The following is a 27,518-nucleotide window of genomic DNA, read 5'->3' as shown; positions in this document are numbered from 1 at the left end:
CTCTAGTATGGTTAGAAAACATTTTTTGTTTACTTTTTGTGCTAGGTACATCGTACTGTGCGACAAAAAGAGTAGTTAAAGACGCCACTGACGTTGCGTTTTCACCGAATATGTGCAAATTAAATGTGTCGTTCGAGGTTTTCTCGCTGTGTTTTTAAAATGTGTAGAGGGTTCCACCCACTTCCACCAAATTTTTGCGAGGAGAATGTGTCGTACGAGGACATATAGCTCAAAATGCTCGTTACGGCAGACAGTCTATTCACTGGCGGGAATAGTCAAGAACCTCAATGTACATCCTTCCCAACACACATTTTTAAACACATCCCTCTCTTATTTTATGTGGGTGTAGAACACGCAAACATAGGTGTAAGCTTTGTTAAAAATACAAATGTATTTTTAATTTGATAAAACAAACTTTAGTCTTTTGGTGTCGTGTAAAGTCCTTAAGTCTTAGTCGAAAAGGACAAACATTTTCTTTCACTTAACCTGTAAACAATCCAATACATCTTAGGAAGTGTCGACCTGCAGTAACATTAAAAGTAACATTTTAAATACATAAATTAGCTTATTATTACTGGATGTACTCTTCAAATATTAACTTCCATTTACAATCGAAAACAACCCTTTCTGAACTGTAATTCTATGCTCTAATTTGTTGCGTTTTAGAACGGAGCGATAGTGATGTCTGTTTCATACTAAAAGACGCCGATGAAATGTCAAAGTCAATTATTTACTTCGTACACGGACTTAATAATTACTAGCTTTGTTTCAAAGCAGATATAAGGAAGATCAGCGCTCAAGATCTGTGCCGGTAACTACAATTTAATCTGGGTAAAAAAAAAATATGTGTAAACAATATATTAAATATATTTTAGTTTTTGAACTACAAAGTACACTCACTTTGTACTTCAAAAAAAACGTCGGGTATTACAAAATTTAAATTATAATTACTTATGCATGTATATTTGTGACTAAACTTGGTTAAATTTTAAACAACATTAGTCGATTATTCCAAAAAAATATTTTAAAACTTCTCTTTAACGAAATGTAGTAACGTCACCATTACTACCCAGCCAAATAATAATGAGCTCAATGTTATTGTTCAAGTGGCAACTTCTCTTTCTTGTGCACGTAAATTCAAGGGAACACAACTGTCACTTTGCTGTCAAACTTTAAAGAACTAAACATTCCCATTCATTCGGTTTATCTTTCGAATGATGCATACAAATTGAATTGACCCAGTAAAATAATAAAATAAAATCGAGCCGAGATCCATCCAAAATTATATTATGTAGTGAAAACTAAACAAATAGAGCTTTATCGGGAAGTTTCCTTTGGTAAGACAAAGCGGGATAATGTGCGAGTGATCGGGAGCCGTATTTATGTTGTTTGGAGTAAAAGTTTTTGTGTAGTGTTATGTGCTCATCGCTAAACAGTGGTATTATTGTTTTAATTCCCACGCTCGTTTTGTGAATGTTGTAGATACATGTTGAGGGAAGACCGATAATGTCTGACTACGATCTTCAGTTCCAAGCGGATTTGGAGAAGGCCCAGGCTTTGAGTTTAGAAAGTCTGGCTCTAGATCAGTTTCGTAGGCAGAAGCTACTATCTAGCGCAGGTAACTGACGTAACTTTGTTTATTCCGCGAGATTACTGATGATCCAAGGTCTACGAAAAAATTCACGCGACTACCTCTCTTGTGTAGATAGTGATAATGTAATTTCACATTCATGCTCTGATATTTCATAACCGCCCACGTAAACGTGCTCATATTCATGTAAATGGGTTAAATTAAATGATACGAAACTTGAAAATAACAAATTAATAATATTGCTATTTACTCAAATATTTCAGTATTTGAATTTTTATTCTGCATTGCCTTCATAGTGCATTCTAAACTTTTGCTATGTAATTACAATTTGCCATGGAATAATTAAACTTAACAAATGCTTATGATCAGAACAACCTGACGGTATAAAATAATATTGATTTAGTGCATGCACTTACAAAATAGATATAATAGAATGCTTTGGTTCAAAAACATGAAAACACCTGACATTTGTTATCATAATAAAGTTAACTATAATAGTGTTACAAGTCAATGGTATTTGAAGATAAATAAACCTCTTTTATGATACATTTGTACTATCATGACATGGTTTTCATTAATTAATAAAGCAAAAGTTCATTGTGATGGGATCCATTGACTTTGTCTTCTATCAAACTATTTTTATTTATGTCTAAGTGTACTAAAACTTAATAAGAATATAATTTCCACATGATTTCTTAACAATAGTGTTCATGACAATGTCTTATACAAACACAAAGCCACTGAAAAAGGCGATTGACATGACTAAGTGACCTTTTATTGGAACAACGAGATCAATTGATGCGGTGTAAACAAGAAAAATTAATAAGCATTGTCAGTTCAGCGAAGTGTCTGTACATCAATCAGGAGGGAAGCGGAAGGTCAACACCCTACAGTAAATGGGACACTGATTACACAGAATCATGATAACTTAAACTTTGTAGCGTACGCTGCTGTTGTTTTAATAATACAATTTTAGTTATTGTTATTTAGTAAACAATTATTTATCTTTTCACCTGTTATTGATAAAAGACCTATCTATGAGTTGCACTAGTCAAATGATTGGTGTTTGGCTTATCAGAGTGATATTGTCTAGATAATGTCCGCGAGGTGGCAAGTGTTAGTGCCCGAAGGCGTGAGGAGACTGACGGCCCGCCGCCCGCGCTGCCGCCGCCTCCGCGCAAGTCGCCACGAGGACGGAGCTCCGTCTCAGACGGGCCCAGGTATTAAACCAATCAATACTTTCCCATATATTTTCTTAATGCTAAACTGTACAAAAAATACTTTATTGTAGAGTTCTTTAAATGTTCTTTCAATAAATGCATTCAGGATGTAAATAAAAATGAAATAATTATTAATATATGTTTTGTAGTAATTATGGTTTTGCAGCAGCATTGTTGAGATTTTGACAAATTTGCTATAACAATAATAAAGATCAACTACTTAAATATATTTAGTTGTATGAGTACACAGAATTATCTCACATTCTACTTTGAGTATAATGCAAATTATTTTCGCAATTTTAGGAAAAAATACTACACTGAAACACAATTAACAATTAAAGCAAAATAGTTTTCTTTGCTATAATTGTCATTCTTTCAAATAGAAGACAATAAAAATACGAATGCACGAATTGGCTTTGTTATCAATGTATGAATGATTCATTACAACATCATTCACTGATAAAGCATTTGTAAAGGAAAAATCTTTCTTTAATAGAAATTATGTGTTTAAAATGTCTCTACCCAAATATGTATGCATAATTATTCATAGTTCTCTAACTAGTATAGGTCTAACTTTGTTTAACAACAGTGCAAATTAGTTACAACTGATATTAAACTGCTGATTAGCCATCAAACACGTTAAGTGTACTTTATACATTTTTATACTACTGAATGAATTACTGGCTAAGTACAATAATATGATGCATTAGACTATCTTACTTTATACAAAAACAATAGGTTGTATTAAGCGTTCGAACGTGTCAAAACGCTGCGCTGATAAATGTGACGTAAGACGGTAATTTCTCAATGCATGTATGTTTGGTATCACAATAATTACATTCAAATCACATTTCACACAATTAATACCCAGTTTCCTATTTTAATATATCGAATGTACCTTAAATAAAACACTTAACATTGAAACTAAGAAATGATAATATCAAAACGTCAACACCATACCTGAATCCAACATATTCGATTGGCAACAATCACAGCACTGGCGTATTTGTGTATCAGATCAACTGGAACCAGTCCAACGAGAGACGAGAGCAGCGACTTGATATCGTTCTCAAGCCCTACCACCAAACATGCGGCGAAGGAGCCGCACGTTCAGCTGAAGGAGTACATCGATCAGATAAATAAGTATGTATTAGTATATAGAATAACTATTACTGTACTTGTCTTACAATATGTACTAAGTCTAGTCTAAATAGAATTGATGACTAATATAACCTTTATTTACTAGTAAGATTTGTTCTGTCAGTTATTGTTTTGTTTATATATTAAAAGGTCGTGACGTGGACAGTGTTAAAGGGTACGTAACTGGTCTCGATGTTTCTAAATATTCCGTCTCTGGCAAATCCTTTGGGGTGGATGCAAATTTCCCTCTAACCTGGAATATACATTTCAGTTTACTAGATACAGTAGTCATACTCCAATACAAGTCGCTTTGTTTGTTTATGTTATGTAATGATTGTAATTATCAATGTTGTCAATAATCTATATCTATAAAAGTATTTTTTACATAGTTAAATTTGTAATATTTAAACTATTATTATTAAAACCGCGATTTTAATAACATGTTTTTGTTGAGTACTAAAGAGGCCAGGCCCACATCTTAAAATAGAATTTAGTACTGAATAGAATATGTCAGTATGTCTTAGTTCCTTATAATGCGCTCACGCATTTTCGTGTTCGTAAATTCCACCTACATTTAAAATGTAGCTCAATGTTTATGTGTTATCAAAGTGATAACGACCTGTGATAAACCCTAAAGCCAAATATTGATACAATATCTACATCATGTGAAACATTCTAATGAATGTTATAAAGTTGTTATTTTAATTTATTTTTTTCTGGAAAGTAAATATAAATTAGAAGAACATACGCAGATTATTCCAGAACGCTAAGATAACGGGTTTGATGCCTGCAAACCAAATTATTCTATTGAAAGTTTTAAATGTTATTGTTTGATTTATTCAAAAGGAAAATAGGAAGCATGATAATGGCATTAATTACTAATGTTTATAACATTTTGTAATAAAATGTTGTAATACTCAACCTATTTTAATGTTGATCATTTACTTTTATGTTATTGTTCAAAACTTCGAATAATTAGTAACTCCGTCATAATGGAAAATTATTAAGCGATTGCCGAAAGAAGTTGATACTTGAAAGTTATTATTAAATCGCCAAACACCATTTATTAAAATTGATGTTTGGACAGTTATGTCTAAGACAATGCTAATAATAGCCAAACGATTGTATATCAGCGGTGTATAATTTCCACGTCATTTCCCAGGTTAGGTCAACAGACTGAAGAGCTAGCATTAAACCCAACGGAACAATCGACCGCCACAATGAATAACCAGAACTATAATCAGCGTCCGGGCTATCCTTACGCGCCGCAGTACCCGTATAATTACCAGCAGCCGTACACGCCGATGCCGCCATACCCGACGACGCCGTACGGCATGCCAACACCGATGCCTATGCCAACGCCAATGCCAACGCCAATGCCCAACTATGCGTACTACCCTCCCATGGCTGCTCCGTCAGATGTCCCCCCGACGTACGTGCCTGTCAACCCTCCGATGTACGCGCCCACGGTGCAGTACAGTCAGACGAGGATGGCTTCGCCCGTTCCCTACAACTACCCTCCCGCGTACAATTACAACACAACGAATATGATATCCCGGCCGCCAAGGCCGATGAATATATACCCACAGCTGAGCCAAATGCACATGTACCCGCCGGTACAGACGAACCCGCAGAACCCGCAGAACAATGGTATGAATAATAACAGCGTGAACCAGACGGTCGTCAAAACTGAGCTGAGGGATAGCGTCGAGAGGAAACTGTCAGAAGTCAGTATTGCGGTGAGTTTGAATTATTTTTCTTATACAAAACCGCTTTGAATGATATTTGTTATTAAAGAACAAAAAAAATTTTGGCGAAACCAACAACCCTCCAAAGTAATAAAATACTGCCCGACCAGCTTTTTCCCCTATTGAGGAAAACGTAACAAATAAATGTGTTCCTGTTTCTGTTTGTTGATTATTAAAAAAATACAATTATGAATTAATATAGCAAAATGTCACTTGTTGTAAGTGTCTTTGTCAGTTAAATACATGGGAGGTGTTTATTGTATAATTTGACGTCATTAAGTCGTTAACTACGCACCATGAATTGCATGTATTTTCAGTAGGCATTCTGGACTCTTGATGACGTTATGAACGGCATAGTTGACACGATAAAATCTCTGAAACTGAATAAATAAATAATAATGGCGCAATCCTTACGCGATGACATTCAACTTCCTAGTTAAGTTTACATCTGTTCCATGAATTCCAATTTCAAAAAGAATGGTTTTAGTACACAAGCTCAAAAAAAGCTTAGAACGACTACTTTAAAAAATCCTTGTATGGACTTCGAAAAGCCTTACAGCTTTATTCAAGGTAAAATAATCATAGAAAGCTAAAAGTAACGTTTTTTTTCAGTCGAACGAATCAAATGACACCGTAGGTAGCCTGCCAAAGTCGATGAATCTGATAGACTTCGGTCGCAACACTAGCGCACAAGGTAGCGTAAGAGTCAGTGTGCTTGAAGCGTTTGATCCGCTACTAACTGAAAAGAATAATATCGGTGAGTGGTTTGTGTATCATTTCATATGGACTTAGAAATGAGATTTGGTATAGAGAATAATAGTACAGTAAAGTAAGCATGAGAATAATTTTTGTCCGAATGTTGAATTGATTTGAATCGACTATTGTAATCGACTAAGACTCGATTATCGATGTTTCAAAAACAAAAAGTAGTAAATAGCGTAAAACGTAATCTTTGTATGTAACTTAGTAAAAAATTCCGACTGAATTAATTAATATGAACATCATTTTCTACTGCGTAACTAAGAGGCAGTCTTTGTAATATAAAAGGGTCCTTGAATTTGTGTCTATAAAGTATAAATTTGAAGAGATAAAAACGTGATATATTGTATAACATGTATGATAGTGTCAATGTTCAGAACCTAGACCTGTACAAATTTGTGTTATACGGTTGCGTGTTCATTTAAGAAGAGCGAGGTTGCGGAGCAGAAAAACTGATTAATACTAACCAATAAGGTTGCATGATTCAAGAGGACTACAGATTTGAAGCAATCCTATTGGTTAATATTTCTCTATTTCACCACTCCACAACCTAGCTTCGCTTCAATAGTAAACAGTCCAAATGTACCAAATATGTAGTGATGTTCTCATTTCTAAGTCTGTCATCATTAAACAATTGTTTTTTACAGTCTATTTCAAAGTTCAATCCTCTTTTGTACTGTGACGTCAGTGAGTGAAATTCATATTATGAGTGACTTCACTTTGTTAAACATTTCGAGGATACTCTGTACTGCGATAGTGGAGGCATTGTGCTTGTGATCTTTTAAAGACCAGTTTGGTCATTGTGGAAGCGAGACAGCATGTAATCTATAGATATCGGTATCTCATTTCTACAACAGCAACAGTATCTTATGTATGGTTAGAAAAGACAGCCCAGCAACATAGCCGGTTTTTTCTTGATCATACTTTTGTTTTGTTTACTTAAATGCCAGCAGTAATCGAAATGTGAACTGAGTGAAGTCTGACTCAAAAGAGGCCATTATTGCATGGGGTTCTGTCACTCGGGTTCAGTTACTTCATTGCAAATACATCATCAAACAAACATAAAATCCCATAGTTTGTCAATAGTGTTTAATATCTGTTTAAAATTTTCTCGTTTTACGTCTTATTTGTTATAGAAAAACTGGCATGGATTCCATTGATAAGTTCTGATGCTACATGAATATGAACTTTAGCCTCAACATTTCAAAATTCCATGGCTACTTTTTCTATAACCGTGTTCAATTCTGTGTGGGATTACATGCTAAATAAACACCTTTTGTTATTGTGGTTGCACTTTTTTCAATGTTATGGATAACATGAAAACTTTATTTTCTGGGGGACGACATAATTTATGTCAATGTTAGAACGTCTTTTTCGTCATTTCCTATTATTCAGATTTTTTAATATAAACATTTTGGGTATAACCTCTTTTTGGGGTTAGCGTTCTGTTTTTCCTTATTCCCAGTAGTATTAAAATAAGCGTGATTTATTTGTGGGTAAATTCCAGTAAGTCAGTAATTTCTATATTTGTATTTTGATAACTTTAAGATCAGTTAAATTTGTGACTAATACGGGGCTAAGTGTTATGTAAAGATAAACGCAAACAGGTAATTGGTAGAAATGTGTGTCTGATGCTTCTCGTGTTTTTTAGGTATTGTTTTTGTTGTAATTTTTAATTTAATAATATGATTCGATCAAGACCCACGGAGAAGAATTCAATTCGAATGAGCACCGAAAATTTTCAAGATCGCAGCGTCATACTGATCTTGACGTACATCTGAAATTGTCTCTAATTTTACACTTTTTTCCCTTTAAGGGAAAATAAAACCGTAATTTGAAATTAAAAAATATAACTAACTATATATAAACTACAGAACATGCGGTAGCCTCAAGCGACAGTTCAAGCAGTGTTTACGAGGAGTACGATCCTCTGGACTTCCTGTACGGTGAGACGGAGATGCGGGAGGCTGTATACGCGACTATCAACAAAAAGGATACCAAGAAACTCCCTTCACCACCGCCTAAGTCTATACCCAGTGTCCCAGCGGTCGCTTTGAGGTCTACCACTGTAAGTAAATGTGTCGATGGGCACTCGAAAATGAACTTTAAGGTTATTGTGATAAGGTGTATTACTGTTTGTACTGTTGTTTTAAGCGTATACCGAAATACAAAACCGTACAATTTTATACATCGCCGTCGAGAAGTTTGATAAAAGTTCATCTGTTTCAGAATAAGCTGTACGACTGTATAGTGAAAACGAGAACAAGAAACTACGATAGTGAACACAAAGCGTTCCTCAAAATGGTTTTAGATGTTAGAAGTAAGTTGTTTGTGTCACTTTGTTATATTTACCTTAAATATATTATGATGAATATTTATTTACTAGGCTGTAGTGATCCTGCTTGGCCAAAACCTCCCGAAAATCTTTGCAAAATTATTGCATTCCAGTTCGATAAAATGAGTTGGTGGGTTAAATTTCCACCTTTGGTTTTGTGTGATGAGGACGATGCGATTGTGTTTGTATTTAGATATATTAGTATATTTATCAGCTGTCTAGTACTGAAAATACAAGCTTTGCTTAGTTTGAGACTACATAGCTTTGTGTGAAAATTTTGGAGTAATAAATTTCTTAGAGTTAAGGGTTTTTATTCATAGCCAATTCTTTTCTTACAGAAAGATTCACGTGTAGCGACGAACGTACGAACCCAGGTCACGTGATAGCGGCTCGCTCCGGCGGCAAGTACCCACCGAACACCAGTATCAAGATTCTAGTCCACCATGCGCATTCCGACGAACCCATCACCTTTACCTCTGATGGTAAGGCAAGATCGAACTTATTCAGCTAACATAGAGTCCATTACGCATTGAACTACCCTACAAAGAAAAATAAAGCTAAATATAGATCCTATTGTATAAGACCTTACTGTGTGTTGGAATAAGGTTGATATTGATTTTTATTATACATATAGTGTTTTGTTTTCAGTGGAATCGACGGTAGAACATGTGATATTAACTGTAGTATGTTCTCTAGACGAGGACATTAGAGAAGATATGTCTGAATATATGTTGCGGGTAAGAAAATTATGATATCACTGTTTTACGAAAATCGATCTCAATAGTTTATAATAAACTTACTTTTAATTAAATCTACTATTGGCGAGTTGAGTTTAAACTATAGATAACAACTCAAGCCGTTCCTTTGATAAAAAAATCTCGTGTCGCTGTGTTCTCGTAGTTAAACCTCTCCGAAACGATCAGACCGATTCTCATGAAATTTTGTGTGCATACTAGTAGGTCTGAGCATCGTTTCATATAACGTTTTATTTGTGCACTAAGAAATAAGTTAGTTGTCACATAAAATTTTCGGATATTAGTTACAAGGGTGCAGTTCTAACATTGACCAAGATGCGTATTCAGAACATAAATTTCTCTAAATTTTCCCTTTTCCTCTTCACTTTGTATTCATCAAACTTTAACTTCAGGTATGGGGAGCAAAAGAATACCTAACACCGGGCAGTTCCCTTAGCGAGTACGATTACATACGGGAGTGCGTGCGACTCGAGAAAGATGTCACCTTGTGTCTGATGGAGGGCAAGGACAATGCCTTGGCGAGGAGTGAGAGGGACGACGCTAGGGACACTCACCTCACACTCGACGACTTGCTGCCCAGTCAGGGAGCCACCCCGCAGCTATCGTTTGATAACCTGTCTATTTTATTAGGTAAGATAATGGTGGGAATGTATAGTAGTAATGTATTTTGTTTGAGTTTTGTTTTCTTCTAAAATGGTAGCTCATGTTTGTGATATGTTGAAAACTAGAATTAAGATGATTTCTACGTTTCTCTTTAAATTCAATCAAGTAAAATACTTCACATTTATCACAGAGACCCTAGAAGGCGAGTTATCTCGCGCTATCGGTGTGACGGGCGGCGAGGGGAGTTGCTCGCCTAAGGCCGTGTTCCAGGCTGTGAAAGCTATCTGCGCGCTCGCCGGCGGAGTGGAAACCTTACATGTTACGCACACGCTGAATGCCTTCGCACAGGCTTGTACGACACAGGTAAGGAGATGACCTCAGTGTAAATGGTGCAATGCAGAATGGATAAACTGTATTATAATAGGATATTTCTGTTTCGTTTTTAAACATGTGGAAAAATGGATTTTTGTTGCTCTAAAGTTTTATGATTTAAGATCAGGTTTCGTTTCTCTTATATATTGAAAAAATCCTTCGGCTTAAACATTTAGCTTCTCGACATCCACTGTTGGAGCTAAGAATCTCTCAAGTCTCTCCTCCCCCCGTTCGGCACATCTCCCTGTGGTTTAGTGAGAAAAGAAACTGTTTTTGTTATTTCAGGTTTACAAATCACCCAAAAATGATATTTTTATTAGTCAAATTACACGAAATCTTTAAAAGTCTACTCTCGATAAGTAAGTCAGCTTATGCCTATCCCCTCGTTGTCCCTCAGGGCAGCAGCTCGGGCGTGACCCCCGAGATCGAGTCCGAGCGCGGCCCGTACTGCGCGGTGTCCCTGCGCGGCGCCACGCGGCGCGAGGCCGTGGCGGCGCAGGCGGCGCGCCTGCGGGACGCCACGCGCGCGCTGCTCGCGCTCTACGGCAGGACGCGCCTGCTCGACTTCCAGCTGGCCGACACGCACTACCACACGCCCACCAACACCAACAGTCAGTACTTACATACCACAGGGCGTCCCGCAGGCGGCGCGCCTGCGGGACGCCACGCGCGCGCTGCTCGCGCTCTACGGCAGGACGCGCCTGCTCGACTTCCAGCTGGCCGACACGCACTACCACACGCCCACCAACACCAACAGTCAGTACTTACATACCACAGGGCGTCACGCCAGATCCATTGGGCGCGATGTATCGCGAGTTCGATCCCCGCATAGGAGTAGCGTTGGTGTGATCCATGATCGATTCTAGGTGTTTTTGTCAATGTAACTTATACGTTTGTGAAACACAATTTTTATAAAAGAGATACTCTGATCGAAAATACTCGCACAAAAAGTAATCACTTCCATAAATACACAAAAAAAAACTGTATACACAGAAGCGGTCCCATCGCACAAGATCTCGGAGACCACGCTGTTCTGTATCGAGGCGGTCCACTGCCTGCCGCTGTGCTGGTCGCACGAGGACTACATGTTCCACGCGCAGGTGTTCTACGGCACGCGCCCGCTGAAGGCTCTGCACTTCACGCAGCCCAGCAAGATCGAGTGCGCCGGATTCTATCCTAGGATTATATTTGATACTTGGTGAGTTATTCGTCAATATTGTAATTAATTAAATGAGCGCATAAATAGTGATAGTTAGTAGCTAGGATGCTGTGAATTGGCATGTTTCAAAATACATATATTATTATTGTATGTTTCATTAATTTGAATTTTAAATTACTTCTTGCTTTATGGTCTTTGTACTGTATATTATTTGGCTATCATATTTTTCTACTTTAAAAGTGTAAGAGCATAGTCATGTTGATTATTAATACCACACAAAAATAGTGAGAACTGCTCTTTGTTAACTTTTTATGATTACTATATAAATACGTGTTTTTTTGTAATTGTATCAGATACTGCATGCCATCATATTCTCTCCACCCACTAAATATACATCTACCTTACTTACATTTCTAGGTTAAACCTCGAAGACTTACCGATCAACACGCTCCCACGCGAGTCCCGCCTCGTGATAACTCTATACGGGCGCCAACAAAGGGCGCCGGATAGCCAACACCAGAACAACGAGAACAACCCGCCGCAGTCATCCGATACCGATGAGAACGATGTGCAGTACGACCTGGTGGAGCTAGGCTGGGCCGCTATACAGATGTTTGATTATGATGGGTATGTACTATGTACTATTCAGATTAGGTTATATTGTAAAATAGGAACTAGTCTTCTTATTGAACGAAAAATCGAGTTGTAATAGTTGTTCCGAAAGAAAAAGTTTTGGTATAACACGAAAATCGATGAAAATGAATGTGTGCTTTTTTCTGCTTGAGAATTGAGTTCAAATCATTGTATACATGTGAAGAGTTTTTATTCCTTTTCATAACAACTCTTGCAGTAAAGAATGAAATCCTTGTGTCACGAAACATTTTAGTCACATACAGAAAGCCACGTAGGGATCGCACCCAAGACCCGCACAAAGTGGGTTTGGCGTGATAACCTTTATTACACGGCCTTCTATTTCAATTTAATTTGTTCAGTTAGCAGTAACAATAACCTAATTTCAAATGAATATTTAAACAACATTCTTGTTACAGTATGCTGGCATCGGGTCACTACGTGTTACCGCTGTGGCCGACGTTCTGTGACCGGCGCATCGGGCCCGCGCCACACCCCATGCACTCTCCGACTGGATCATACCCTGTCGTCAATATTGGTAAGCATAGTAGATTTCATTCGGGATTTAAAAGTCTCATAGATTACTATTTTTACTTCTACAACTTAACCAATAACCCGATTAGTGGGTTATATAGAGAGAACAGTGAGGAGATGGCGTCGGTCCGGATTGGTGTTCGGTGGCTCAGTATAGAACGGCCTGGCGTAGAATGAATTAGGCCTATTTATTTATATTCTACATTAATCTGCACACAACGCCATCTAGACTGAAATTAAGCAAATCTTGTATGATGAGTACACAAATGGTATTCATAAATTAGACCCAGACATAGAACAAATCTTCATGTTCATTATACAACAAACTCTTGTACTGGTCGGCAATCGAACTCACGACCTCCGGTACAGCAGTCAGTGTCATTTACCTCTAGACAATCAAAAAATAAAGTAACTCGACTCAAAAAACTAAAAAACACTATTACATAAGTGGTTCGATATGAATTACATAAAACCTTATCATTCTAATTTGTTTTCAGAAATCCCCTTATACACGGACACCGGTGTTAAATGGTCGACCACTGAAGAGGGTCGCTGTAGGCCGATGACTCGGGAAGAGCTGCCGAAGTTCGATAGTCTGGACGGTCACACGCAGTCGCAGTTGTTGCATCTGATAGAACAGGGCGCCTACCAGCGGATGCCGAGCGAGTGTCGAGAGGTGAGATCAGTAAAATTTGTGCTAATAATGTACAGTAAAATCATATACAATACAGAATGTGGAGATTTAACTTGTTCTGTAGAGACAAGGAAGGTTCAACCTAAGGTCCTAAGTAGTTAAACTTTACTTATGTAGCTGTTTTAGTAGCTTAGCTGTTGCCCGCGACTGTGTCCGCGTGGAATTCAGTTTACAGCGCATGGTGTTTCCCGTTAGCCTGGAAATACCGGGATAAAATATAGTCCTGACTGTATTTAGTATACTCCATCAGAAATCGGAAGCGTTCTCGTCGAGCATTCTTCATCCAAGTATGCGTATAAGGTTGAAGTCATAGTCGTGTTAACATAAAAAATTTGATCAGAATTGAACAATGTAAACACATTTAAACCAATAATTTTATTACAGATAATGTGGGAGAAACGTCAGTACCTCGTGCAGCTAGCGGGCGCGTTGCCGCTGGTACTGATGGCCGCCACCAACTGGTACGGGGAGCACAGAGAACAGCTGGTCGCGCTGCTCAAGCTCTGGGAGAAACCTTCGCCTTTGAACGCCATGCATCTGCTGTTACCCTGGTCAGTAATATTCCTTTATTACCAAGGTTGTTTATTGGGAGTTTAATTATCACCCATATTAAATGATCTCGTTACTGTACTTTTTTAATACTAAAAAGAAACTGCGATCGCTTTGGTCCGTCAATTATGTGGCCTATATATCTGAACAAAAAATATGTTGAACAGTGATTTAAAGTTTAGGCTAGTGACGTAACTGCGCGTCAAAATGTAATAAGGAGTGACGTAACACGAAATTTTGTAGTTCCTATCCTACTGCTCTTGTATTATATTTTTTTCTCTCGTACTTCGTATTGTCCTGAAACATAATCTTAACAATGCTCCTGCCGTTTAAACTGTAGCTTTTCTTGAGGTATTTTGTAATTGTCTTCCAGCGACGCTTCTCAATTTACATTGGACATTTAATTTAGAAAGAAACAAAAACACAAAATGTTATGTTTTTCATAATCTTCAGTTTCCCGGACGAGGCGGTCCGCGAGACGGCCACACAGCTGATCAACGACATGTCTGACGACGACCTCTGCCGCATCATGCCGCAGCTGGCGCAAGCGCTACGACACGAGACCTACGAGGCTAGCCCCGTAGCAGGTATGGCAGGGCCTTAAATACAAATGTTTCTATTGTTTCATATAAAAACTGTACCTGTATAGCTACCGGCACGGATCTTGAGCGCTCGGCGGAAGAGTGGTGATCGCTTTGCACATCGTAAAATAAACCGCTAATCAATTGTGCGTACTTGTGGTGCCTGCAACTGCAGCACAGAACGAATTTCAACCAATAATTGACCGCTATGATGCAGTGCGCTGCGGACCACTCACTGCACTTGTGTCCGCCCCGCGCCTCACTCCTTACCTCAAAAGGGACCCAAAAAATCACTTCTGCGCAGGTGAAGGTCAGCGCTCCAGATCCGTGCCGGTAAGTGGAACTTGGTACTGGACCTTGATCTAAGTCAAAAGCCCGAGAAGCAATTCTGGGACACACCGAGTTTAAGTGTTTCGGAGGTCTTCGTTGGTGTCATTGTAGATCCTGGCTTATAGGAGTTGCAATGATGAACGGAGGTGGCGAGCGAGACCCAATAAAAAAAGGATGGTGATCAATAATACACTTTTAGTTCCCTGTATTTTGACCCAAGAGATGCTGAAAAGCTAGAAAAAGTAATTAATAGAGACCTTCCCATTCGGAAAATTTGCAACCAGTTTCAAAAAGTAAATAGATCTCAATATGGCTGGTATATATTTTTTCCCATTTTGCTTCTTTGCATCAGTATTGTTTACCAAGTATGTAAATTCACCTCGATGTAAGTATAACATATTGATTTAAAATTGTTTGCTTTCAGAGCTTTTACTATCCCGCGCTCTCGCCTCACCAGCAGTCGCGCATCGCTTATTCTGGTTGTTAGTTCATTCACTACCAAACGTTCCGCAGGTCAGTGCTTTTTCTATTTATTTCAATTTTAATTTCATTGAATGTATATTAAATGAAATAATTGTTTATTTGTTAAATATCATACAGGAAAATATTTTTTTTCTCAAAATTGTACATGATTATTAGGTATCTCTAATATTTGCCAACAACATATTTCGACCGTCAAGAAGAAGGTCGTCTGATATTTCTGTTGTCACCTTGTCTCTGTTGTATTACGTCAAAGGTGTGCTACTCCGCGATGGACGATGAGGTGATATGAGTTCATCGAGAGGTGGGTCTGATGTCCACCTCAACAAGCTGTGCTTTGTTCCAGGCTCCCAACCAAGAGTTCCTAGGCATCAGCCTGGAGGAGGGCGCGGGCGAGTGCGGCGAGGCGGACGCGGGCATGGCGGCCTCCTGGCGCTACCGCCTGCTGCTGCGCGCGCTGCTGGCGCTCTGCGGCGGCCGCCTGCAGGGGACGCTGCTGCGACAGCAGCTGCTCGTCAAGGTCAGGGGCGGGGGCATGCAACTACCTGGAAACAAACCTCTTTAATTAACTGTTTTTGTCTTTAAATCATAACTGCGCTATGAGGTATTTCAATCCCATGGTTGCGTCGATTCCAGGATATTAAAATACAATGCACAAACAATACTTAGGCTACTTTCATTCATGGAACGATTGTAAAATAATGGTTTTAAAGAATCTAAATACCCACGTTTTTGTCTGTCACTTCATTCAAATTTTATTAAAATCGGTCCAGCCGTTTTTATAGTTGTAAATTGCTTTGTCATCGGATTTGAAGCCATCATAAAAAAAATCAGCCTGCTAGCTTATCGGGGAGTGCCTCAAAATTTAGTTGCAAAAATCCTTCCGGAATGACAAACAAGAAAAGTGAGAGTATAAAAATCTGGGAAAACAATTCTGTGATGTGAGGCTTGTCTCTACGGCAGATCAATTAAAATTCCTTGATCGTAAAATCAAAATAAAGATATATAGTGCTATGTATTTTCTCTTACAGACGCTATCAGAAGTGGCTCAATCAGTGAAAGAGGCGAAGGAAGCAGGTCGCCAGCGAGCCCTGAGCGCGGGCTCGGCCAAGCTGGCCGCGCTGCTGCGGCAACAGCCCGCCGCCCTGCCGCTCGCACTGCACAAATACGTACACGACGTCGATATCAAGTAAGCACACTCAACCTTATTGTTTACACTGCAAGATCTATTTTCGTATGACACAAAAACATTAACTCTTGTTTGAATGTATATTTGCTTGTCAGTATTGTGTCCTATATGCGATAAACGTATAGTGGCAAATAAATGCTTTTTCTTTCAAACTTAGTTGCGCCAGACAGGGTTCATAATTAAGTTGTAAACTTAATTGACCACAAATAAATGTGTATTTTGTTTTCCAGATCGTGTATGTACTTCGCATCGAATACACTGCCTCTCAAGATAAACTTCATAGGAAGCGATAACGCAGTCATACCTGCTATGTTTAAGGTAACTTACTACATATTTTGTATTTACACTTCTTCCAATTGAATTAATTGTTTATTACAAACATTTGAAATTGAAATCAACAGTTTTGTAATAAGGTCCATGATGCAATTGTTTCTGTTACACAGGTTGGAGACGATTTACGTCAAGACGCATTAGTCTTACAAGTGATCAAAGTAATGGACAGTCTGTGGCTAAAAGCGGGTTTGGATCTCAGGATAGTTACCTTCCAAGCTTTACCGACGAGTGATAAAAGAGGTATAATATCTTGAGTCTTTTTGTAGTGTTTTTTTTTCATCCTTCTGTGATGATAATTAAAAAAAAATGTTCTTACTTTCCGTAGGTATGATCGAAATCGTGTCGGAAGCGGAAACTCTCCGTGCTATTCAGACGGAATGGGGTCTAACAGGATCTTTTAAGGACAAGCCTATCGCCGAGTGGCTCGCCAAGCATAACCCATCGGAACTGGAATATCAACGCGCAAGGGATAACTTTACAGGTACAGGTTTATGAATGTTATGTTGGGGTTGGGATAAAAATCAAGCAAACATCTATAAATGTTAAATATGTTTTTAGTAATTTATTCACACTCGTTCTTGCCCGATATGTGTAAATAATACGTAAATTCAATTCCGTAATAGTGCAACACTGCAATATTTATCTTTGTTTTTACTGCACGGGCAGATAGAGGTTGACGTCACTACGCCAAACCCACTGTGCGCGTCGTGTCGTGGTTTCGATCCCCACGTAGGACAAGCATTAGCGAGATCTACGAATGCTTGTTCTAAGTCTGGGTGTTGTTGTGCATGTGATCTGTATGTTTCTAAAACCCCCCGCGGCACAAAGATTACATTCCTTAGGGCGGGAGCCGTTTTTTTTTAATAAAGAAATATTTAAACTGCGTTGTATTAGAAGATTAGAATGAGTGTCATTGTAAACTTAACTTTAATCCCCAGCATCGTGTGCCGGCTACAGCGTGGCTACATATTTACTCGGTATCTGCGACCGACACAACGACAACATCATGTTGAAGACGTCGGGACATCTTTTCCACATCGACTTTGGCAAGTTCCTCGGCGATGCACAGATGTTCGGCAACTTTAAGAGGTTTGCCATGTTATTATAGACTTTACGATTATTGTTTTAGGGGATAAAATTGCTTGTATATTGATAAATATATAACTGTCTGACAAGTGACTTTTGTTCGGCGTTTTGTAAGGTAAATATTCTATGACGATTAAGAACAATGTGGATTTCTATTATTAAAGAAATACGGAACCTCTACATTTATAATATAAAAACATGACTTTTTGCCATATTTCATCTCCTGCGTGCGCCTTTCGTGACCTTGAGTTACTGGCGCAAATGACTAGATGTGAATAAAGAAGTCACTGCTTTTACTTTTACACACTTTAAACGTTATTTTTACTTCTTATTCTTCTACGTTGACACTAGCACCATTCTCACGGAACTGTTTGACCACCAGAGACCGCGCCCCGTTCGTCCTGACGCACGACATGGTGTACGTCATCAACGGCGGCGAGCGCCCCACGCAGCGCTTCCAGCACTTCGTGGAGCTCTGCTGCATGGCCTTCAACGTCGTCAGGGCTCACCACGACCATATACTAGACCTGTTCGCGCTGGTACATACATACACATACTATATGCCACTTTATAATACTAAAGAAATACTCGATACTAGATGGCTCTTCCTGATACTCTCAAAAAATACTCGATACTTGATGACACTGCCTAATTATAGAATTTTTTCCTAAATTGAATTGACATTAAAATATTAAATTCTATCATTCTTTTATCTCTTCGATTAGAAGTTATGTTGGACAACAAACCTAACGACAACTTGAGTTATCATTCCTTTTAAAATCAATCGCAAGAATGTCTTTAAGTAAATAAAGCGTATAATTCACATGTCAAAAAGTATTCTAGGTACATGTTATAAAAAAAAAAACATTTACTACATAGATGTATGTGATGTTTATCTTTTTTATAATATTTAATAGTAACACATACTCATTCCGTTTAGATGGCGATGTCTGGTGTGACGGGCGTGACAAGCGCGGCCGTCGGCTACGTTCGCGCGGCTCTGCTACCGGCCGCGACCAACGCAGAGGCGGCCGCGGCCTTCGCCAGGCTCATACATTCATCGCTTAAGAGCAAGTGAGTACCATACTTGTTTAAAGACAATGTCTCTGTAAAATAAAGCGAAAATTACAGAGACAGACTGGAGTTGAAAAAATTGTCATTAGCTTGGCTTGAAATTCTTAGCATATTTGTTTGAATATTTAATTAACATAATAAATACCTACCTGTACAATTCCTAATATCAATTTATTACAACAGGTTCACACCAATAAACTTCTTCCTACACAACTTGGCACAGCTGCGCGCCAGTGGTGATCAGAGCAGCAACACTTCTGAACTACTATCGTTTATGCCGCGAACGTACACGTGAGTCTTTATATAATTGCTCTTAACTCATATGGAACTTGATAGATAATGATAATAGTATAGAATTAACAAGGTTAGTTATTCTCTTGTATTTTCATCATAATTATTTTACTAGCATAGAGCATAAGAAAAGGACAGACATAGGTAAAAATCTTCCTTACGACAGTTTACGCACTTGTATTTATTACCCGACTAGTTTCGCACCGTACGGGAATCCTTAATCATAAGCTGCCGTGGCGGGCGGCGGGCGAGCAGTCATTTTGTGAATCCGGGGACAATTGATTGATATTTTTAGTAAAAGATAATTTAATTTACCTTTTGACCTTTTTCAATTAACAGCAAATGAGAGAGATACTGATAAAATAAGTTTGATGCTCGTTTAACAGGATCATTGTGATTAGAAATGATGTACAAACAAGGAAAACATGCATATTATGTAAAACAGCGAAAGTTGAATAATTTGGTCACCTTGTTGAACGATAAGTTTAATCGTATATTAGGCTGATTACTATCGATGTCATATTTTTGTAACAACATGAATTTGTACAAAACAAAATGTTTTATTATTATGTATTTACAATTATGTCGGCTTTGATTTGATGACTGTTTTTTTGACTGATGACTAACTAATTGATGTTGCAATATATGTCATGTCGAAAATATTTCCACTCATTGCTTTGATGATCGATCAACATAGTAGCTTCGTCAATGATCTAATTTCTATAAATTTGGTCTTACTAAAAATTTAATATTTTTACAGCATGGCTCAAGAAGGACGTTTAGTCAGCGTAGAGTGTCTCGGCTACGAGAAGCGCTACGACCCTGAAAAGCACTACGTCTACGCGCTACGAATCTTCAGACAGGGACAGACTACGCCGTTCGTGCTTTACCGGTCCTACAAGCACTTCACAGAATTATATCAGAAGATTTGTCTGCACTTCCCCTTGGCTAAAGTACACTGGTAAGATAACTGAAATGATTATAATTATAATGAGATATGTAGTAGATCACTAGAGTGGCATAGAGCAAGCGCTAGTCCCCTGGCTAGAGGTCTAGTGTTAAGGCTTCTTGGAATTAGAAGGTAACTGGGTTGTTTTTATCGCTAAACTAGGTTGGTTTTTGTGGCTAAAACGCCAGTGCAGTGCTACATACCCTGGCGCCATTCCCTGGCGTAGGTTGAACTCATTGACTGTTCATTAAAAAAAAAAGATTTACTGGATTTGATTATAAACGGTTTGAAACACAATCATTAATGATATCGGGCTAATAACAGGAAAAATCTTACACAATTCTTAAAGATACTTGTGTTAATCTCGAATAACTCATAAACCACATCTATGAGATCGGTACTTCATAATTGAATGACTTCATAATGAACATTGTAAATAATTGCTAAAGTTTCCGCGTACGATTCACATTTACTTACTTCTTCGAAACAGCAAACTTTATCACTAAACCCTAATTTAATTCTTGTTATATAAATGGCATGTGTCACATAAACCATTTATCAACATTATCTGTCGCGATAAGATTCAAAACAAAACTTTTAAATCGACTCATTTGGACGAACAATTTATTATTTGTTTGGTAAATTGATATGATTGATTTTAAGTGTAGATAGGAAAACCCACTCACAGATATTGTTCAATACACCAACTAAAAGCAAAATAGCTTAGCATAAGTCCATTCTACGAAGGTCTGTGAAGTATTCCAAAAACTTCTTAAGTAGAAAAAAATATATATTATAATTATATTTACAATTCATATTCAACGATTCCAACACTTAAATTCCTAAAGAGCACTTTAATTTGTTCACTTTCATGCTTCACTATTATCGTTATCCCGACTATCACTTCCATCCACTTTGTAGTTTAAGTCCATGACAGTCTGTTTGGTCTGTCTGGCCGGTCTACTCGGTGCGGCGTTCACCGGCCTACTGGTCATCTGCTCCCGGTGTTTGGATATCATGTCCCAGCTCCTCGTATCTACGGGCTTGCTGTATGTCACGTTAGCCCTTTCTCCCTCTGGCTTAGGTACGTCGTTGTATGGTGGAGGACCACTGCTTCTGCTGATGGAACTTTCTAAAGTATTCGTCGAGTATTGTGGTGGCGGTGGCGGTGGTACTGGGATGTTTGATGTTGTTGCTACAGGGATTGGGCCTTGAGCGTTTTGTGACAAAGGATTCGCTAATGGTCTCTGTGGCGCTGCACCTTTCTTCTTTTTATCCTTTTTTGCTAGCTGTGCTTCTTTTTTCTCTCTCTCTTTTCTCAATTTCTCTTGCTTTGCTTGTTGTTGTGCCGCTAGCTTTTGCTGTTTCTTCTGTTCCTCCTGCCTTTGTTTCTCCAATTTTTTTTGTTCTTCTATCCGCTGTTTCTCTATCTTCTTTTGTTCTCCTAGTCTTTGTTTTTCAACTATTCTTTGTGCGTCTAGTTTCTTTTCCTTGGCAATTTCTGGGACTTTATATCTGATGTCGTTGGTCGATTGTGCTCCGCGCGGGTCCTCAGACACTCCTGGATTCTCTTGTTGTAGGTTCGGAGGTAAATTCTTTGCTTTAATCAAGTCGCTTGTGCTTTTTGTTTGACGTAACGGCGTTGTTGGTGGTTCTGCTTTGGCGCTGGGCATTAGAGATGGAGTTATCTGTCTCGGTGCCTCTGAGAAGCTGTTGTATCCTGAAAATTGGATTTCGTTAGATTAGTGACTATTATGACAAAGTATGGAGTGCATTACCTACCATATTGTTAATAATCCTATCCTTACCCACATGAGAAGAAGCATTTTCTCTTACTGAAAGTGTTATTTAAAAAAAAACACTTACCTCCAAACTCTTCTCTATTACTCCTGTAGGTGCCGCCTGTAACAGACGCGGCCGACTCATGTTCCATATTCTTGCTTTTCTTCCCATTGTAGAAGTTTAGGGAAGCCTTGAATCGTCCAAACTTCAGCATCAGTGCTGATTTACAAATTACCAGCTGAAGAGAACTAGTGTTGCCACGTAATACACTGAGTTGCCACTGTAATAATTAATAAAATGAATTAAAACTTCCATCTTTTAAAACACAGTATGATTAGACACTTGAATATCCAGTATTAATTTAAAGATTATCATCACGTGGTTGTCTTGTAGTTAATTTAGATAATTTTGCGTATTTTTTACTCCACTTACCTGAATCAGGCTAGGAACTCGGATATAAAACGAGAAACAATACCAAAAATCAAATGCAAATAAACAAAGCAAGTGGTGACAACACTCGTTCAGACATAACTGTTTAAATCAATACGCCTGTGTTACCAGATAAGATAGCAGCTCGCTTCCGAGTCGCTGAATAATGACTGTAATCTTATCAAAATTAAATTATTCTTTGTAATCAACGTTGTAGGACTTGATGGTGTAATAGTTTGCGAATTATGACCACAGATATACTATAAGTATGATTTTCTTCATGTTTTGCCGATTAGTTAGTCATTGATGTAATGATTAATAAAAAGGATGGGATATTACGTCACATTCATAATTGAATATTTTTTGAAAAAATACAAGACTTTATTTGTTTTTTTTATTAGTGGGATGAAATGTTTGTGTTCAAAGTAACCTGTAGTTAGGACTTAAAAATATATTATATCGGTGACAAACGTGCGTTCATAAACGCAATAAATATAAAATATACGTTTTTATTCGGTATCATTAGCATTTCTCACTTATCCAGATTAATAAGCCGGATGTATTATAGAATTTGTAGCAGACATAGGTATTATATTTGAACATTACTTGTTTATACAATATCGGACAACATTCTCCAAGCAAGCAATTGTCTCCAACATGTTATTGGATTTTGCGTGCGTTGCTTTTGCTTATAGACTTTAAACAGGCCGTTTATAATCAAAGAATGTCTTGCATTTTGAACCCTGCTGCGATCATAATAAAGTATACTATTGAAATTCTTGTCTTACATAAAGATTTATCAAGTTATTAGCTTGTGGCCCTTTTGTGAATTGGATTAATTACGGCTTATGATACATTCTGATAATAATTATCTTTGTTGGCGTAAATATACAAGGATTATGTGATTTGTCATAGTTTGGAATTTTTTCATTACTATGTTATAAATAAAAGAAAAATCTTATCTTTGAGCCTGGCACCTGCCTGAAGCCGATAGAGTAAGGGTTTTAGTACATATGATTAAATAATATTTAAAATTGCAAGTTATTTTATCAATATAACGTGTAGCTGTAAGTATGTCTCATGTCATTTAGGGCTTAAGTTGAGGGCACTTGTACGAGAGTACCTTCATGTTAATTAAGGTCCTTCTAGATAAGTAACCATTCAGCAATCATTAGCGTTGATAGAAAAGACTTTCATGGAGGTAAAAAGTAAAAGTCACGTGACCAATCGAAAGTAAATGTAATTTTCATATATTTGGCATGTTGTCTATTAAAGCCAACCATTGTAGAAATATATTTTAGCTAAAGGGGCTGGACTACATAAATAAATAATTATTGTTAACTAAAAAACCATTTCAACTTTCCAGTTTACCATCAGGGCTGCACGTAGGCCGCTCCAACACGCGGCAAGTCGCTGACCGACGTTTCGGTGATGTGCAAGCGTTCCTCACGTCCCTGTTCAGTCTTGCAGACGAGATCGCGCACTCCGACCTCGTGTACACGTTCTTCCATCCGCTGTTGAGAGACCAGCAGGATGTTGAGCCGCAGAGGCGAAGAGGTATTTAACATTTTCTGCCTTATTAAATGATGCAACGGTTTACTCACGCGTATTTATCGGTATTGGCCGACTAGTTTCGGATCCAAATCTTTAATCATGAGCTGACGCGGCGGTTTCGCAAGTCGAACTCTTGCATAATTTAATAATTAATCTTTTTCTGTTATACTTGTATTCCATTTTCTGGATTCCGAATCCAAAGAGTAAATGTGACGACCTCCGTGGTCGAGTGGCGTACGCACCGGTTTCAAGGTGAGCTTTGAGGTCTCGGGTTCAATCCCCGGTCGGGTCAATGTAAAAAATCACATTTCTACATTATCTCGCGTCTGGGTGTTTGTGTTACCTTTGTTGCATCTGAATTCCATAACACTAGTGTTTTAGTAACTTACTTTGGGTTCAGAACAATGTATGTGATGTTGTCCGCATTTAAAAAAAAAAATGGAATCCTGCTGCTAAGGCATCGCTTTTTGTCCTTTGCTCCCTGATGATGACTAAAAAAGGAGTAAAAACTTTAAGCATTTGATATGTGTTTACTTCGTTTATAGGTGAAACAGCAGAGCCAGAGAACAGTGGTTCCGGGTCCCTGAAGCTGTCGGTGCAGTACGCGAGCGGAGTGCTCTCCGTGTTGATACTGCACGCGCAGTCGCTGGCCCTCACTCCGCAGGGCATACCTCCCAATCCTTATGTTAAGGTACGACTATTTAACAACTTTTGTAGTGGAAAATAAAAATTATAGGTTTTTTAATAATGTAATGAAATATATGTTAGGTAACAATAGAATTTTAAATGGATTGCATATGAAAAGTCAGTTTCTGTTTATCACCTTTCCTTTTGCAGGATCTCAAACCTAAAAAAGTAATAAAAAGTTAATTTCACCTTTCATTTACACAGGTCTACCTACTACCAGACCCAACAAAAGAAACGAAAAGGAAAACCCGCGTACTAAAACGGAACTCCCACCCTTCATTCATGGAGATGCTCGAATATCGGCTTCCAATGGAAGTAGTCACAGCCAGGAGTCTGCACGCAACAGTATGGCATTACGACTCTTTACAGGAAAACCAGTTTCTAGGCGGTGTCGTCATACCCCTAAGTTCTTTGCCGTTAAGGCAGGAGACTGTCGCTTGGTACCCGCTAGAGTACATACCCCGGTAGCTCCGCTGTATGGAGCACTGAGTTGCAAGTAAGTCAAATAGACGCGCCGCGTTTGTCGATCTTATAGTTGTTGCAAGTCACGAGCGGCAAATCGACTTTATTGTCAAGGTGTAGGGTTCAATTTTGAGTGTGGTGTCGTTGGAGCGGTAGTAATGAGCGGTTTTAGACGGTATTGTCGAGTAGATAGTTTTCAATGTTAAAGGAGATTGCGCTCGTGAGTTGAAACAGTTGTCGTTAGGTTGCTATGGAAAATACACTCTCTGTATCCAATAATTAAATGAGTGAACTTTTTTAATCACTTCTGAATATTTCAGTGTATTTTCCACAGACAATATTAAAACTAGCGAAAGTTGTTTTGTGTTTAAAAACTGTTTTAGAAGCAAAGCTTTCCTTTCTATTCCAACTACATATATTTTTATATGAGCAAAAAATCTTTATAGAAAAAAAGTACCAGCTAAATTGTATTTTTTTATTTTCAGTCAGATATTCGGCTAGTGTTGTAAAGGGCATTATTTGGGATATTGTTGTCAATTGTAGCTATTTTCGTGCAAGGTTTACTGCTTTAAACTTCGCCAAATCGTATTAGCTTTACACAAAAACTTAAACGAGTGCCGTGGGGTACTAAACTTATGATTATAAAAGACTAGACTATATGCGTATACTGCAATAAGGTCGGAGTTCGCGTGACCGCTCACCGTGGCTATGAAGCCAAAATGCACGCATGTAGGAATATTTATACCAACTCATAATGAAATTAGCCAATGAACTTTCGACTCTATCCTTATAAAACATAAAATGCTTCAATATATTCCCAACAGCTGTCTGGAACTTAGTAATAACCTCATTTAACACATACCTCACTATGTAAAAGAGTATTATAGGGTCAATATAATAAACGGAAATTTTAAGTATTATCTTCTTCAGTGCAATAAATTCCATGCATCAGTATTCCTAAGAACAGATGTTTTAAGCCCATATTGTCTCAACTTCGGCTAGTAACAGATTTACTCTGGATATTGAAACATCTCTTTAACACGATTATAAACCTCTATCCTCGGCAGAGACAATATGAGTGACTCAAGAGACATTTCAGTATACGGTCATAAATTGTCACTGTTTTACAATAGATCATTATGTAGCTCAATATAGAGTTGGCATGCTGTGCAGTTTCTAGAATTATTTGTAAATATAATCTACACTTGAGTGCCAAAATACAATGTGGTTTTGCAGCTTACGTAGTGAGATTAAGGTCTAAATTGCTAAAGCAAGTTCGATTTTTCTTAATGTCTAACTGAACTGTGTTGTGTGCTGCCGCATTTAAATTACTTAAAACTCAATTGTAATTTTTCGCGTAATCTTATAACATACAGATGTGAGAAATAAAGATCTTATCTTCTGTGCAACATCAGTGATGAATCGACAGTGATTTACGAGAACAGAATATATTTGAGTTCTACTTAAATTTTGCCAAAAAAGTACTTGGACTGTATAACAAGTATCGTTTTTTATTGATTAGCGCAATCGAATAGAAGTTAGAGGTACGTTGCATTGGTATACTAGAGTATTCAATCTTAATCAATATCTTTATATTAAACTTGGCCAACCACACCTCTGTGCCTCTAAGGCACTTGTATTATTTAACATATCAAAGCAAGTATTTAACCAGCATATCTTAAATAAACGCTATTCAGCTAAAGCGGCTATTGCCTGATACCTATATAATAATTACTCATGTATTACTAAGGCCGTATTATGACGTTTTATGTTCCGGGATGAACGAATAGAGTCAGAATATATCCCCGTCTCCTTTTCATAACGGAATATAGTAAGCTGTAAGACTTTATAATGCGGTCTGTGTCGTGTATTGGGTGAGCTGATCTTAGGAGCTCATTCAAGGTGTATCATATCCATATAATATAATCAAATGATCATTTCTTCTCGGGACCAGTCCCCAGTGTATAGGACTATGACGTCACGTCGATATTTGATGTATAATCAATATATTATAGAAAATCTTTAAGTTTAAGTTTAAACAAATAAAAGTAGCAATGAAATGTAAAATTGTACCTGTACTGGCACATTGGCATCTATTATTTAGTCACATTCCAATATAAAACCTATTTTTAGATTACTTTATTAAGCTTTTTTAAATGATTGCGTTGCGTTTGGTGCTTGTGTGTTGCCTAAATTTATTTA

The 27,518-nt window shown here is 37.9% G+C and overlaps 1 protein-coding gene across 4 annotated transcripts; it reads left to right on the top strand.

The window, feature by feature from the left end:
• The first annotated feature begins 43 nt into the window (after positions 1-43).
• On the top strand, positions 44-27,468 carry LOC113507614 (phosphatidylinositol 4-phosphate 3-kinase C2 domain-containing subunit alpha). 4 transcript variants are annotated; one of them, XM_026890504.1, is made up of 34 exons: positions 44-1,337; positions 1,483-1,618; positions 2,685-2,811; positions 3,829-3,954; positions 5,114-5,690; positions 6,312-6,456; positions 8,333-8,526; positions 8,688-8,778; positions 9,132-9,275; positions 9,442-9,530; positions 9,941-10,178; positions 10,342-10,514; positions 10,921-11,022; positions 11,168-11,279; positions 11,517-11,721; positions 12,100-12,309; positions 12,732-12,850; positions 13,344-13,522; positions 13,925-14,091; positions 14,543-14,676; positions 15,425-15,513; positions 15,827-16,000; positions 16,512-16,669; positions 16,900-16,987; positions 17,113-17,242; positions 17,328-17,483; positions 17,941-18,091; positions 18,471-18,627; positions 19,029-19,162; positions 19,346-19,453; positions 20,214-20,414; positions 23,980-24,170; positions 24,713-24,858; positions 25,059-27,468. In XM_026890504.1, the coding sequence occupies exons 2-34, from the start codon at positions 1,507-1,509 to the stop codon at positions 25,320-25,322; spliced, it is 5,391 nt and encodes a 1,796-aa protein (XP_026746305.1). In that variant the 5' UTR covers positions 44-1,337; positions 1,483-1,506; the 3' UTR covers positions 25,323-27,468. The 4 variants fall into 4 exon arrangements, with proteins under 4 accessions (XP_026746305.1, XP_026746321.1, XP_026746298.1 ...); XM_026890520.1 differs by having other exon boundaries at positions 44-1,618; positions 6,312-6,393; XM_026890497.1 differs by having other exon boundaries at positions 44-1,618.
• Positions 27,469-27,518: the final 50 nt, after the last annotated feature.

Source organism: Trichoplusia ni, chromosome 2 (assembly GCF_003590095.1).
Source record: "Trichoplusia ni isolate ovarian cell line Hi5 chromosome 2, tn1, whole genome shotgun sequence".
Lineage (NCBI taxonomy): Eukaryota > Metazoa > Arthropoda > Insecta > Lepidoptera > Noctuidae > Trichoplusia > Trichoplusia ni.
Note: the sequence above shows the minus strand (reverse complement) of the source record. Positions and strands in the feature narration are given on the sequence as shown.

What these genes read in the sequence shown, in the direction of transcription:
- LOC113507614 (XM_026890504.1), top strand. Translation starts at nt 1,507, where the DNA reads ATGTCTGACTACGATCTTCAGTTCCAAGCGGATTTGGAGAAGGCCCAG. An exon ending in TCATACCTGCTATGTTTAAG is followed by an intron (nt 16,988 to 17,112) that starts GTAACTTACTAC and finishes TCTGTTACACAG; the next exon opens with GTTGGAGACGATTTACGTCA. An exon ending in ATGTTCGGCAACTTTAAGAG is followed by an intron (nt 18,092 to 18,470) that starts GTTTGCCATGTT and finishes TTTGACCACCAG; the next exon opens with AGACCGCGCCCCGTTCGTCC.